Source organism: Macrosteles quadrilineatus, unplaced genomic scaffold, assembly GCF_028750875.1.
Source record: "Macrosteles quadrilineatus isolate MER2022 unplaced genomic scaffold, UCM_ALF_1.0 Scaffold_1__1_contigs__length_201487025, whole genome shotgun sequence".
In the NCBI taxonomy this organism is placed as follows: Eukaryota; Metazoa; Arthropoda; class Insecta; order Hemiptera; family Cicadellidae; genus Macrosteles; species Macrosteles quadrilineatus.
In genome coordinates this window covers 90,297,434-90,313,351 of record NW_026542594.1, presented here as the reverse complement: position 1 = coordinate 90,313,351, position 15,918 = coordinate 90,297,434, and the positions used below count along the sequence as shown (strand labels likewise).

At 36.0% G+C, this 15,918-nt stretch overlaps 1 protein-coding gene across 1 annotated transcript in view; it reads left to right on the top strand.

Annotated features, from left to right (window-relative positions):
- The window catches only part of LOC128998798 (zinc finger FYVE domain-containing protein 26), a 199,775-nt gene that overhangs the window by 62,227 nt on the left and 121,630 nt on the right, over positions 1 to 15,918 (top strand). The window contains exon 10 of the mRNA XM_054425158.1: positions 9,163 to 9,471. Within this exon, the coding sequence (XP_054281133.1) occupies positions 9,163 to 9,471 (309 nt within the window). The remainder of the gene's footprint in view (positions 1 to 9,162; positions 9,472 to 15,918) is intronic.

The window sequence follows — 15,918 nt, the reverse complement described above, 5'->3', positions numbered from 1 at the left end:
GGACTGTGCTGTTTGCAGCAACAGGAAAGCTGGACAGAGAAGAGAAACAGTGTATTTCTGTGCTACATGTGCAAGAAAACCAGGCCTTCACCCAGGGCAGTGCTTTGAACGCTACCATACCCTGAAAAACTATAAGATGTAATGAGGTATGTCTAGTTCTTTGACAAAAACACTGTTTAAATTCTTATATAACTTGTGTTTATTTTATGTTATTATTATTTTAGGCCTATTCTTGCTTGTGATTGAAGCGGAGTAGCGTACAAGCGAGATAAAATATTTAGGCCTAGTTCTTGTTTTATTTATGTTTTTCAGCTAACACAGTTTTGAAGAAAAAATACTTTTTCTCTTTACATCATAAATATTTGGTTTCTAAGCAACAGCAAAATTAATATTGCCTAAAAAGATATTAGTCGCTACAAAAACTGATATTTTCACAAAAACTTTTTTTTAGCAAAAATTCATATTTTTCAATATATTTTTTTTTCCGCATAAAATTGTGTCTTTTAGCTATGTAAATCACTTCAATATATATATAAGGACATACACAATGTAAATAAAACACTTTTATACTCTTATTTCTATAAAAAAATTGTAAAAAATCTTGTTATTCCAATTTTTTTATTTTCTCCAAAAAAAATTTTTTTTTTATGAGTAATGTATAATAAATTTTTTAAATATATATACTGGTTTCTATATCCTAAATATGATCTTTGGTTCATACAGAATTAGGAAAAAAATTACCAGCATTCTACAAATAAAGACAGTATTTGTTTTTTTGGCAAATAAATGAAGTGTGCAAATTTGGCTAAAATTAAATGGAGCTGGTGAGTAAATGGGCCTCCCGTTAATCTGAGTGGAAAGGGTTAAGTTATACAGAGCCACTATGTGTAAGTGTTAATTCGGTCGCAGCACTCTTAAAAAAGGTGCCAGACAACTACCGAATGTGCGTGCTTGTTTAGTGTTAAGCCGCAGCACCAGCGGTCTGCCGGGGCCTGACAAATGCTTTAAGTGTATTATAATTTCTATCCTACTTACTTATCTAATTACCTTATTAATATTTCAAATGAGTACACAATTGGGAGTGACCTTTTTTCTTTTTATTTTCCTTTCACAAACACAAATTGAATTACAGTTAATTATTGTTTTTATTTGCGCCTGACAAATGGTATACACCGCAGCAGCTATCTGAGTGACTAACTGACTGTCAACTGAAGACTGGTCCGTAGACTGCTGTATTTATACCCGATTTCGTTACTATGGAGACCATGGAATGTTCTAGAACTTAAAACTCAGATGTTTCCACCAAAAATTAACTTCCTTTTCCGGCAGCCTGACTTCATCGCTGCCCGCTTGATCGTCGTTGATCCATCAGCTGTCGGATGGAGCTCGAGCTGTCAGAGAAGCTATTTATTTATTTATTTATTTATTTACTACATGTCATTACATCATTTTTTGACAGGACATAAAGTCATATACAGGATATACTAAAACTAAGAAATAACAAAAATGTCTTACTAAATTATTAATCTAACTTAACGTCCCTATTTAAATAACATTCTATAGAAAAACAATTTTTTGTTTTTAACCAGGTCTTCAGGGTGGATCTGAACTGTGTTTTACTATCAATATTTTTTATGCGGAGTGGTAACTTATTGTAAACTTGTGGGTCTATATATTGGGGAGATAAATGAAATTTCTCTAATCTATGGGTTTCAGGCTTAATATAACTCTTAAATCTAGTGTGGTGGGAATGAATGGGTTGGTTCATGAATGAGGAGAGATTGTCTTTAACCCAATTGGAAATTCCTAAAATATAGTGATCATAAAATGTTAAAACCGAAAATGTTTGAAAAAGACTTTTACAAGGAGTTCTACGAGGAACTCGCCCAATAATTCTAATTGCTTTTTGTTGAAGTTTGAATATTTTGTTGGAGTGGCATGAGTTTCCCCAAAGCAGAATACCATATGTCATTATTGAAGAAAAATAAGCATGATAAACTATAAGCTGAGTCTTCAAGTCAACAGCTTGTCTGATTGCACGAAGAGAGAAAATACAGCGGTTTAATCGTTTAATCAAATTAACAACTTGTGATTTCCAGTTAAGATTTTCCTTGACAGTTATACCTAAAAAATTCACATTTTGCTGCAGTGGCATTTTAGATTTTGATGTTGTAATTTTACCTGTTTTATATTGATTATTATTAGAACAAAACTCTATAAGCTGAGTTTTATCATCATTCATAACCAACCCATTCACCTGGAACCAGTCTCTGAGCGCTTGCACCTCCCTGTCGAGTGTGTGTCGCAGGGAGTCGATACTGGGTGCCGTACATAGCACCATTGTATCGTCTGCATACTGAAAGAGTTCCATATTGGAGACTTGAGGTAGGTCATTAACATAGATTATGAACATACTAGGGCCCAGTATCGACCCCTGAGGCACACCACATGGTACTTTCCCCCAAGTTGAATAAACAGTTTCATTATTTTTTGTTAATATAGTTCTCTGAAACCGATTAGAAAGATAAGAAGAAAATAAATTAATTTCTTTGCCTTTAATACCAATTTTTTTAAATTTACCAATGAGGATGTCGTGATCAACGCAATCAAACGCCCGGGACAGGTCACAGAGAACACCAGCTGCTCTCTGAGATCCATCCAGAGCCCGTGTGATGCAGTTAACCATTCTTGCCATTGATGTTTGACAACTGTGCCCTTTTCGGAAACCAAATTGAGTATTGTTTAAGATGTTGTTACTTTCTAAAAAAGATCTTAATTGAATATCAATAGCTTTTTCAAATATTTTGGAAAAACATGGAAGTAATGCGATAGGACGATAATTGTCTAGGTTGTTTTTGTCGTTTTTCTTAAATAATGGTCTAATTTCAGAATATTTTAAATTATCAGGATTTAACTGTTGTAAACTAGTAAACAAACATTCAATAAAATTTAATAAATGAATATGTTTTTATTATTTAGTTTGTTGTGTTATATTTACATGTTTATCCCTTTGTTTATGAAATAAAATTGTAATGTAAATTTATAACTGTTATTGAGTTGCTGAAATATGTACATGCATGATAACCTAACCTAAATACGGTAAGTGGGTAGACATATCTTAGTTACCACTATTTACAAAATAAACTATTAAGGGTGTTTGGTCGCAAATTTTCATGTCTGATTTTTTGTTATTGTTTAATTGTACTAAAAATTAAAGATACAAATATATAAGAAAACATGTTTTATTTTGAATATTAAGCGAGATATGGAGCTTGAAAGTAGTAAATTTTTAATCTTTGGTACCAGTTCACAGGGAGAATGGGTAATGCGATTCTCACCAAAATTTGCATTCAGGTGTGGAAAAATAAGATAATAATCACTAGCTATTTAAAATTAAAAAATTAAAAAAAAATTTATTTTTTATTTTTTATAAATTTTTTTAAAAATTAAAAAAAAAATTTTTAAAAAATTTAAAAATAGCTCTTTGTTTTTGGGAAAAATGTATCTGTATGTTAGAATAAAAAAAAAATGTGATATGTTACCTCGTTTGGGCTGTGAATTCGTACCTTTGATGCCTTGCGCTGTCGGAGCACTACTCGTTGAGAGTTTGTACACTAACACCGGGGCTTTAGAATACTTTAACATCACGTAATTATTAACATCCCTTAACATTGAAAGAATACGTTTATCGTTGTATTCTAAAGCCCCGGTGTTAGTGTACACACTCTCAACGAGTAGTGCTCCGACAGCGCAAGGCATCAAAGGTACGAATTCACAGCCCAAACGGGTTAACATATCACATTTTTTTTTATTCCAACATACAGATACATTTTTCCCAAAAACAAAGAGCTATTTTTAAATTTTTTTTAAATTTTTTTAAATTTTTTTAAAAATTTATAAAAAAATAAAAAATAATTTTTTTTTTATTTTGTTTATTTTAAATAGCTAGTGATTATTATCTTATTTTTCCACACCTGAATGCAAATTTTGGTGAGAATCGCATTACCCATTCTCCCTGTGAACTGGTACAAAAGATTAAAAATTTACTACTTTCAAGCTCCATATCTCGCTTAATATTCAAAATAAATATTTTTTTCTTATATATTTGTATCTCTAATTTTTAGTACAATTGAACAATAACAAAAAATAAGACATCAAATTTTTGACCAAACACCCTTAAAACATTATTACATCAATAATTTAAAGAACATTGAGCAATATTTAAATTTGAAAGCGCGAAATAGGCCCTGTTTTTATTACAATTTATCTAACAAACTCTGCCTAAACCTAACCTAGCCTAGGCACAACATAGCCTATTAACAACGAATGGTTAAATTAAATAGAAACATTACAATGTGGAATGTACACTAGTAATTATTATTTAGTGTGTAATCAAGGAAAGTATTCGGTAATTATTTACCCTATTTACACTGGGATTTGATGTAATTTGTATATGTCTACTTACAGTATTTTTAACGCTGAATCCAAAAATGCAATCAGTTTTGGGCGGAGAGATTCCTAAGTGGCATACTAGTCCATAAGTGTGATATCCTAAGTGGTACAGTTATATAATTAATATTAAGCTTCAGTTTTGTTGATTAGTGAGTTTAGTGTTGTTTAGTGAGTCGGTGGCTCAGTCGGTACCGTCGCGGACTTCGGGCCCAAGGCAGTAAACGATCCATGCACGGGCGCTTAGTCTATGTGGACGGGCAAATGCAAGGTTAAAAGAGGCCGCCAACCTCTTTTTTTAAAAGAAAGAAGAAAGAAAGAAAAGATTTATTAACATATTTGTGGTATGGACGAGTCCAAGTTCTAGCCGCGACTAACACTAAAAGGGGTGGAAGGTTTGTGGAGTGGAAACAGCTGACAGTTGTTTACATTCGATACTAAACAGACAAAACCACACATGACATGTGAAAATCGGAATAACATTTTAAAATGATTCAATTTCTAAAAGCAGACGGACTTCTAAGACGTTCCGAAAATATAATTACACAAAAACAATAAATTAGGCCTACATGAACTATTAATAAAATCAACATGTATCATTAATCAATAAATGTAATTTTATTCTCGTAAAACGCGAGGATTTTTAGCCTATACAATAACACGACCGCATCACCAATGCCAAATTGATACTGTCAACTGTCACTGCCATTGAATTGCTGTAATGTAGTTTGCTAACCAACCAATGGATTATTACGCTACAATGCACCCAGAAAATAGATCCAGATTAATAACATATGCAATAGCAACTTATTAATTATCAAGTAAGTTTCATTATTGTTGCCGATTTAGAAATTAGTAATGGCTGATATTTGCAATGCGTGTGACCATTTTTATGAAACGGTTGTGTTCGATGATAATGAAATTAAAAGTTTTTTAATTAAGCACGGGGTTGTAAATAACGAAACAAATTGTCCGAGGTGTCATTCAAACATTAAATTGAACGATAAGTGGTTTTTCAGATGCTGGAACAGAGTTTCAATTAACAAGAAGAAAGCCAAAAGGTGTGAGTGGGTACGATCTTGCAGAGTAGACACTTTTTTCGGCAAATCCAGACTACAAATTCGTACGCTTTGGCGATTAGTCAATCATTATCTTTTTTTGACCCACCCCGGCAAAGATTCCTGGAAACAAATCTCAATCTGTCAAGTAAAACTGTTGTCGATTGGTATTCGTTTATTAGAGAAGTGTACATTGACGATTGTGTAACAAATTCTGAAAGACTAGGCAGGCCAGGTGAGATTGTTGAAATAGATGAGGCGAAATTTGGTAAACGTAAATACAATCGAGGGAGGCGTGTGAAGGGAAACTGGGTGTTGGGGGGAGTGCAGAGAGGCTCGACCAAAACATTTTTAATCCCCATTCCTGACCGCTCAAGGCGCACGCTAATTCGACTAATCCGCCGCTGGGTTTTGCCCGGCAGTACGATTATTACCGACTGTTGGAAGTCGTACAGCAGATTGCGGGAGTACGGCTTCCAACATTTAACTGTGAACCACAGTACTGACATTATTGATCCCGTCACGGGTGCACATACAAACCGAATTGAGCGGTGTTGGAGAGACGTTAGAGACCACATCCCCAAATACGGGGTGAGGTCCAAACATTTCATCGGGTACCTGGCGGAGTTCCAATTCAAGAAAAGGTACCCTAACAACAAATGAGTCCAAGCATTTTATAAGGCCGCAGCTAAGCTGTATAGGCCAATATATTAAGCAAGGTAGGTTAAGTTAAAATATTTTCTGCATATATTACTGTAGTAGGAAAGTTATAAGTTATGTATTATATTTTATACTAAGGTAACCTAACCTAATCTAACCTAACCTAACCTAACCCAACCCAACCTTAATATTGATATTTAAATCGCATTTTATGTAAGAAAAGGCATGTGAGGAAGATAGGTCGGACTTTATGCGGATTTGTGACTGTATTAAGTCCTTTGAAGTGAGGTTAGATTAGGTAAGTTAAAGGTTAGGTTATAATGAACCTAACCTTTACCTTCCTAATCTAACCTCACTTCAAAACACTTAATACAGTCACGAATCCGCATAAAACCCGACCTACCTTCCTCACATGCCTAAATAAGAACTGATGAACTGATCATTTGGTTTCAAAACGAATTGATTTGATTTCATTCTGCATTAGATCAAGTATAAACAGTTGTTTGCTCTTCTCACTCAGTCCTCACTCCTCGCTCTTCACTCAGTACGGACAATGGTACGGACCCGTCCAGACCACGCCATATTACAGTACCATTACCTTCAGTACCGCTCAATTATCCTTGTTAGATTCGTAATCCTAACCTTCGTTTTACGGCCGCTACTGCCACTTAGGAATCTCTCTGACCAAAACTGATTGTATTTTTGGATTCAGCGTTAAAAATACTGTAAGTAGACATATAAAAATTACATCATATCCCAGTGTAAATACGGTAAATATTTGCCAAGTATTCTTCCCCCTGTAATGCTTGGGAAAGATAGGCTACCAAGTCAGTGGGAAAACTTTCAAAAAAATATTTTAGTACTATCGGTTTGCCTTTTAACTTAAACGAGGTGTTAGCCCGTCCTACGTACGGGAATTCAGTAGTCAGATAAAACCGTGTACAATTCAGATCAGCTAGTTTACACAAATAAAGGCAAAGTTTCTTGCAGTTTTAATGTGAAAAATCATCTTGTAAACAATTGTTGTGTGACCAAATCTGTTTTTATTCCATCATAGGCCTATACGATATGCATTTTAAATCCGATAATTTTACAATAAAACAGCAATTCTGCAATTTTTACGATGTAAAAAGCTTTGAAGTGAGATTTGCAGCCAATTCCCACATACGCACACTGATTATAAGGCCGGCCGCACACCTGATACAGCACGGCACGGCAAGGCGACTTGAGCACCCACATTATCAATCCCATGGTTTCAGTCAAGTGAGATACTGTGTGTTATGTGGTTGTTTGTACATTTTGTGACACTTTGTACTACACATTTTGTGAGAATGGATGCAGAAGGCGAAGAAGAGGCTGCTGCCATCGCTACTGTATGGTACCTGTTGTGTTTATATAGTCAATTATGGTACCTAATGAATATAATGGATGATCTCCCTAACAGAGAATCGTGGGTGCATCCCATCAACCAAAAAAGGAACTTGAAACCATTCATTGCAGAACTAAGAGCAGATCCGGAAAAAATCGTAATTACTAATCGTTGAAAGTGCACACTGATTTTGACAGGGGCTGTCACTGCGTTGAACGTGGTGTCGATCCTCGGGCATGCGCACATCGTTTTGCCTCAAGCCTTTTGCCCGAAAGACGAAAATTGAAAAGGCAGAACAAAGCGCCGTACGGCGCTGTTTTGCATTGCCTTGCCGTGCCCGATGATGTGTGCGGCACCCCCATTTGAAATAATAGAAATCTAGTCGCATAAGGCGCCCTAAGGCAAAACGTCGCGCCGTGCCGTGCCGTGCCGCATCAGGTGTGCGCCCTGCCTAAGTAGCCTACGGTAGATCGAATAATAGTCAATTGAGAAGTGTATAGACCTAGTCAACGATACCACCTTCCATAGCATACCTGCCTCTTCCATAATTATTATCACAATACAACTACTATACACAATTTCCAGTAGGCCTGAATAGAAACGACCTCAAATAAAACGATAATATCCAATAAAATTCACAGTACACATAATTTAGCTTTGGTGTCCTAACATCAAAACTAATCGTCACACCTATCCTTAATATCAATTTCACTGCATTAATTGCTAAATAAATAAATGTAAACAAAAAAATTTAAAAACAATAACAGTTTGTTTTGAAACAGCTGTTTAATTCAAATAACATTCATTTGAAGAAAAAGAACTGGTCACATGTAGCAGGAATATAAAAAGTAAACACGCTAGTATAGCTAATGACGTAATTGTCAATGTTTATTATCCATACCGTTATCAGTTCTATCCTTGATAATTACCCACCCTCATTGAATAAATACATCGTACATTTCCCATATTAGTTAATTTAAACTACAATATATTCATAGTTGAAATAAAAGTGATATTTTCACGTTTGGGGGCGCTGATATAGGCGCCCCTAAACGTAACCACAACTGAACACGATTTCATAAAAGGATGGTTTGTCTAATTGCAGTATCCTAGGTCAATGTTGACGTTGTGTTCAATCTCATAGTATAAATAAGTCAACCCTAAGTATGTCTTTACATTTTTATCCAAATGCTGAATTTGTGACACAAAAGCTGAATGTTTACAGCTGTTATGTTAAGCAAATTATTTTATGCCAAAAGCTAGTTTAGAATCTTAGCGTCGGCTGCTAGACTTTTTAAAAATTAAAACTTAATTTCCAAAAAACTGGGACCCTAAACTAAAATTTTGGCTTTGACATTCCCTAGTTCTCAAAATTATCTTTCTTTCAACACAAAAATCATGAAAATCCGTCGAGTGGTTGATCCAGAATCGTGAAATAAAAAAACACTGTTTCGTTTTAATATTATAGATTTCATTCAAATCATGTTACAATGCTCTGATAAATATATTAAATATTACAAGCGAATTTTACATCGGGGAAAACATGTACAAAAACATCCTCAAACATTTAATAACTGTAGATATAGGCTACTTTGAGAAAATCTACTTGATTAAATATTTTTCCAGGAAAGCTACCGATGTCTCATTAGCCAACCGGAGTTGTTGGTGGAACAGTTGCTTATGTCTACCAGGATATCCACTCTAGAGGCAATCCTACTCTCTCTCCACGAGGAGATATCATCTCTGCCACCAGGGTCTCCACTGTCCCGCCCCTGTCTAGACGCTCTGCTGCGTCGCTACGCTGCAAAGGCAGTGCACGTGGGTGTCCGCACCAAAATACTGCCCTCCAGGAGACAATGTACGCCAGAGATGACTGCTAAATTTACTCCACCGGACATTCCTCCGTCAAAAGAAGAATGGGTAGGAAATGATGAGGTAAGATTCGGAATAAGATTGAGAGAACCTAGCTTTATTTGATTTGAATTTTTAAAAACCCTTTAAACATAAAATAATACTATACTTGCAAAGTATTACAGGAGTTATTTCAAAGATGTCGTGTCGGATCGGACCAGTGGGTTTCCTGCTTTAGAGTTAGGGGTCTGCGGTGCACCGACTAATAATAAATTACTTATCATTTACTATCTAGTCAAGTAGTTGGTTCTGAGCACATAAAAGTCTTATCAGATGTTTGTTTACGATCTTCATAATTTATTACTATAGGGTGATGATGCAATAAAAAACCCATTAGCAGTCCCAAATCCATTAACATTTTATTATGACTGTTCGGACCAATGCCCAACATACACTTAAGTGGACTGTATTATCTGACTTGCTTTGGTGACTTATTTGAGGCTAGACATGAAGAACAATACATACATTTGAAACAATTGGTTTATTAAGGCTCTCACTCTTCACAGTTAACATGGATTGTAGTTTACTTTTACCTAGAAATTAAGTGTACCTTTTATCTTACAGTCATATTTAACTTTATTTAAATTTATTAGTTTAAATCTGGCCAGATGCATTAATTTCCCCAATACTTAAAAGTGGTTAAATGGACTTGGAGGAAGGAAGGGAAGTGGCCACATAATGTCTGTTGAAGTTACTGATGCTAATGTTCACTTATGATGTTGGAGTGATCTTACCCACTTTCAAAGATCTTTACATCTTTATAGGAAGTTATTAAAGAAAATAATTACTTGAAGCACTACATATTTACATTTACTTTAAACCAATACTTAGAAACTTTAACACTGCACCAAACAAAACCCTAGACATGTTGCTTGTCTGAAAACTTTTTCAGAAGAGAGAAAGTAGATAAGATCACCCACTCCACCAAGTTCAGGCTTTGCCCACCAGAGTTCAGCACCAATCAAACACAAACACTGCATTACTTAGTTCACTCACTTTCCACCAGATTAAGGAGATTGGAGGGAAATAAGGATGGCCCAAACATCCCCCCACCCAAAATGAATATTTTAAAACAAACACATAAAAACATTAAAGCTTAATCTTGAAAAGGCAATAGACATAGTTTATTCAAAGGACGAGTGAAGGTTCCACTAGCAGTCTTTATCTGCGCCACCCGAACGGTTCCATCTATGCCAGGATACACTTCGAGGACTCGGCCAATAGACCATGATGTTGGAGGAAGGTTCTTGGCTGGAAGAATTATCATCTTCCCTGGAGTGAGGTTTGGAATGGTAGTATCCCATTTCGGGCGATGCATGAGGGTGTGAATGTATTCTCGAGACCATCTCTGCCAAAAATCCTGAACACTTCGGGAGATAAGCTGCCATCTCGATCGAAAGTCTATGGGTTGATTTGACAGATCCTCTTCAGGGCGACTTAAGAGTAGAGGAGCACCCACAAGAAAATGTCCTGGAGTCAAATAATCAAACCCATCGGAAGGGCTGGATGACACTGGACACAAAGGACGGGAATTCATGATAGCTTCTATTTTCGCTAATAGAGTTGAATATTCTTCAAATGTTAAGGGACGATCTCCGATTACTCGTTTGAGGTGATGTTTCATTGATTTTACTGCGGCTTCCCAGGAACCACCAAAATTTGGAGCTGATGGAGGGTTGAACTGCCAATTGATGTGACGCTCTTCACAGTAGGACTTGATTTGGTCATTACCCTGTAGTAATACATCTCTAAGTTCTTTCAGTTCTCTGGCTGCACCCACAAAGTTTGTACCTAAATCACTATACATAGTAGCTAGCACCCCTCTCCTTGAAATAAATCTGTCCAAGGATGACAAAAAGGCTGCAGTAGAGAGATCACTGACTATATCTATATAAACAGCTCGAGTACATAGACAAACAAACATAACTACCCAACATTTATAGGTTTTAGCATTTCTCCTTCTACTCTCTTTACACACAAAAGGACCCGCTAAATCTACACCAGTGTTGACAAAAGCTCTTGTCATCTTAAATCTACAGCTAGGAACATCTGACATGAGTGGTTCTAAAGGTTTAGCTTTAAACCTATAACAATTCATACACTTAAATACAATACTTCTTAAAAGATAACGTATTCCAGGAATCCAAAACTTTCTTTGAATAAGCGATTGCATTAATTGTGCTCCTCCATGTAAGGTCAACTTATGATAGTATAAGCAAATCAACTCCGCTAATCTACTCTTTCTGTGAATCAAATAAGGATGTTTCCTGGCACTTGAGACAGGAGCTTGAGCTAGGCGACCCCCCACCATTAGCAAACCCTCTTTACATTCAAAAGGAGTCAAATGTTGTACATATCCTTTAATAGGTTTATTACTCTTAATACTGTTAATTTCTGAGAAGTAGTATTTGCCTTGTGTGAATCTAATAAGTACCTTTAAAGAATTGCTTAGTTCTAAATGAGTGAGCTCTCCAAACCTTCTTTTATTTACACTTGCTTTAACATTAGACACAAATCGCATAACATAACCTAAAACATGTTGGACCTTTGTCAGCGAATAACATGATTGCAATAATGATTCTATAATACAATCATTATTTTTATCGGGGATCTCCTGAGTGACGAAACTACTATATTCCCTTTTTGTTTCTGGAATGGGATTAACACATTGATAATCACTACGAGGCCACTGACTAATGTCGAACTTTAGGAAGTTTGGTCCATGCCACCAAAGGTTATGATCAACTAACTGGGTAGGTAGTAACCCTCTTGAAGCAGCATCAGCTGGATTGGTTTTTCCCGGAACATGTTTCCACATAGAAGGAGGTAAAACTTCTAGAATTTCAACAACTCTGTTACATACATAGGTTTTAAGTTGATGGGGTGGTGTATGTAACCATGACAGAACCGTACTGCTATCAGTATAACATATGGTATCATAAGTGGGCAAATTGGATAGGAAGTCATTCAATGACCTTATTAGCCTGGACAGAAGCAAAGCACCATTTAGTTCCAACCGAGGAATTGTCACTGGTTTGAGTGGAACAACCTTACTTTTAGATTTGAGTAGGTTAACATTTACTTGATTGTCAGAAGACTTTACCCTAAGGTAAACACATGCTCCGTAACCCTTTTCACTTGCATCACAGAAGCCTATCACCGAGATTTGGTCTGGGTCCCTGAAACTTATATACCTGGGTATTCGGATCTTCTCTATTTCCTCCAGCTGAGAAAAAAATTCCAGCCATAACTGAGCCAAGGGAGCAGGGAGATTTTCGTCCCAATCAATGCCAGCAAGCCAAAGCCTTTGAATGAAATACTTTATCCAAAACGTAACAGGAGTGAGATAACCATTTATGTCATAAATGCGCGCGACTTGTGACAAAACACCTCTTTTTGTAGTAACTGGATTTTCATTGGACAACTTGTAACAAAATACATCGGATGTAGGGTCCCATAGAAAACCTAAAAGTTTAATGCAATGGGATGATTCAAAGGATACAAAAACATTTTGTTCTTCATCAGGAATGTGTGATAACACATTTGGACTGTTACTAGCATACTTTCTGAGTGAAAATCCTCCTTTACTTAGCAAATTAGTTACTTCATGGTACAACTGAACAGCTTCCTGTTCTGTATTAACTGCACATACCATGTCATCAATATACATGTTAGACGTGAGGGCCTTTGAGGCAACTGGGTAACTGTCCCCTTCATCCGCAATTAACTGTTTTATTGTTCGTTGAGCTAGAAAAGGACTACAGGTTAATCCAAAAGGCAGAGTTGTAAGTTCCCATTCTGTAATAGGTTGACTAGAATCATTTCGCCACAATAAATGTGTGTACTTAGTGTCATTAGGATTAAGACCTATACATCTGTACATCTGTTTGATATCACCTATTAGAGCTATGGGGTTCATTCGAAAATATAACAAGATCTGAGATATATCAGATTGTAATTTAGGACCTGATAATAGAAAATCATTTAATGATTTGCCCGTATTACTTTTTTCACTAGCATTGAAGACCACTCGCACTTGTGTAGTTGTACTTTCCTTGACAACAGCATGATGAGTTAATAGATAATCTACTCTTGCAGTGGCAGGCCGCATATGTCCTTGTGTTACATAGTCTTCTAAATTAGCGTTGTACTGGTTTTGGAAATCAGGAAATTTTGCCATTCTTCTTTCTAAGCTAAGAAGGCGTTTATGAGCTACCTGTCTTGTGGATCCTAAATCATCTGGAGGTACAGCTCCCTTGAATGGAAGAGAAACTTGATATCTCCCATTACTATCACGAGTGGTGGTTTCTCTGAAAACCTTTTCACAGAAAACATCATTATCATCTGTGGGAACTACATGAGTGGGTTCTTCAGACTCCCAAAATCTTCTTAACATATCATCAAGGGATGGTGTTTGGGTAAACATGGCTTGAGCGACAGAAGAGTTTTGAACAATGGGAATTTTACCAAAAATTATAAATCCAAAAATTGTATCTAAAGCTGCTGGAGAACCTTTGATATGCACCAAACTCTCGGAGAGTATGTCGGAGTAATGTTGAACACCTAAGAGGACATCAATCGATCCAGGTTTATCGAATTCGGGATCAGCTAGTTGTATATTACCAAACCTGTTGTGTATACTTGGGTCGAGCTTGGTTTTTGGCATGTTAGAGGATATAGTTTGCAAAACTATTGCTTCTACTGACAGAATGGGGTCTTCCCTATGAAGCGGAACAATGGAGCAAGATACACAACCCCGATTATTAGAGAATGAAGATGATCCAACACCTACCACATCAACTGAGTACCTTTTGCGGGGTAATCGTAAAGTTTGTGCTAGGGACTCTGTAATAAATGATGACTCACTGGCAGGATCAACAACCATACGACATTTCACCCAGTCACCTGTAGAGGACATAACTCGACCTTGGACTGTACCTAACAACCCAGTTGTACTTTGTCTGTGTGCTTGTGATTTCACATGACAATTTAATGCATTAGTGGATGGCTCGTTACTTCCAGAAACTTGAGTAGGGAGGGTTTTACTGGTTTCAGTGCTACATTGTGGTATTTGTGGTGTGGCAACAAGGAGTGATGGTTTTTGTTTTTACATGTTCGACAACTGAACTTACTTCTACAGTTAGCACGTGGGTGTGGCCCTAAACAAGCATAACACAGCTTCAAATTATTTGCTGTCTCGAGTCTTTGTGTAGGAGACATTGCAATGAACTTTTCACAAGAACTTACTTTATGTGTATCCTGATTTTTACACAATGGACACTTAACCTTATCATTGTACATTTCTACCCCTTTGGTTTGAGGTGTGCTACCTTTTGGTTCTTGAGCGTTAGACATAAAAGACTTAGTAGTTGAACTTTGTTTGATACTTTTAATGGATTTTCCACTTTGGGGAGAGTAGTTGGGGTTTGTATTTGGCTTACTTACATTGGGGGCCTGCACCAAGGAGGCAACTTTATACTGCTCAGATACAAACAATGATAAGTCCTTAAAAGTAGGGAAATCCTTATGAGAATTCTTATCTTCGAATAAACGCTTAGTGTCAGGATCAAGAACATTCGTGGCTAAATTGAATACGACAAAATCAGCTAAATCAGGAATTTTCAAAGCTTTCAGGGATTCATATTGAACACAAAATACATCAATAAACTGTCTTAAGTTGTTAGAAGAACCATTCATGAATGGTTTAAAATGAAGTAGTTTATTCAGATAGTGTGTACCCACTAACCTCTTATCTGTATACCTTTCTACTAGCTTATCATAGGCTGCTTGATAATTCTCCTCATTAAAATCAAAGTGATCAATAACTGATAGAGCAGGTACCTCTAAATATGATTTCAAAAAAGAAAACTTTTGTATAGGAGCTAACTCGGTTTCATGCACAAGTGTATCAAATAAAGACCTAAAAGCTGGGAACTTTTCCAAATCACCTTTGAACTTTGGAATGTCAATTGGGGGTAATTTTGGCCTCAGTTGTTTTACATCATGAGTAATAGGAAGTACAACATCTTTTTTTCGATTGTCTAGAATCAACTGACTTTGAGCAACAACGTTATAATACAAATCCTCATATGCATCAGAGGTACTTTCAATGGTCACTGCAGACTCTATTATTAAATTTAATCTTGCTAACTTATCTTGAATTTCATTGAATAACGTATAATCACTTTCAACCTTTTGTGCTCTCGCAATAAATACATTTTCATTTTCTGGTAACTTCTTAATTAAATCATAAGTAGTTTGTAGTTTACGAAATAATCTCTCACGCTTCTCAACACAAGCCTTACTTTCTAACTCCTCTTTAGTACCCATCTTAATTAAATCTATAAATCAATAATTGTATAGTTTAAAAGATAAAACCACTTAAAAAAGTTGATTTATTTACAAATATAAATATATTTATGCATAAAATCTTCTTTTCTTTTCATGAAAATTAAAAGAGAAATTTACAGG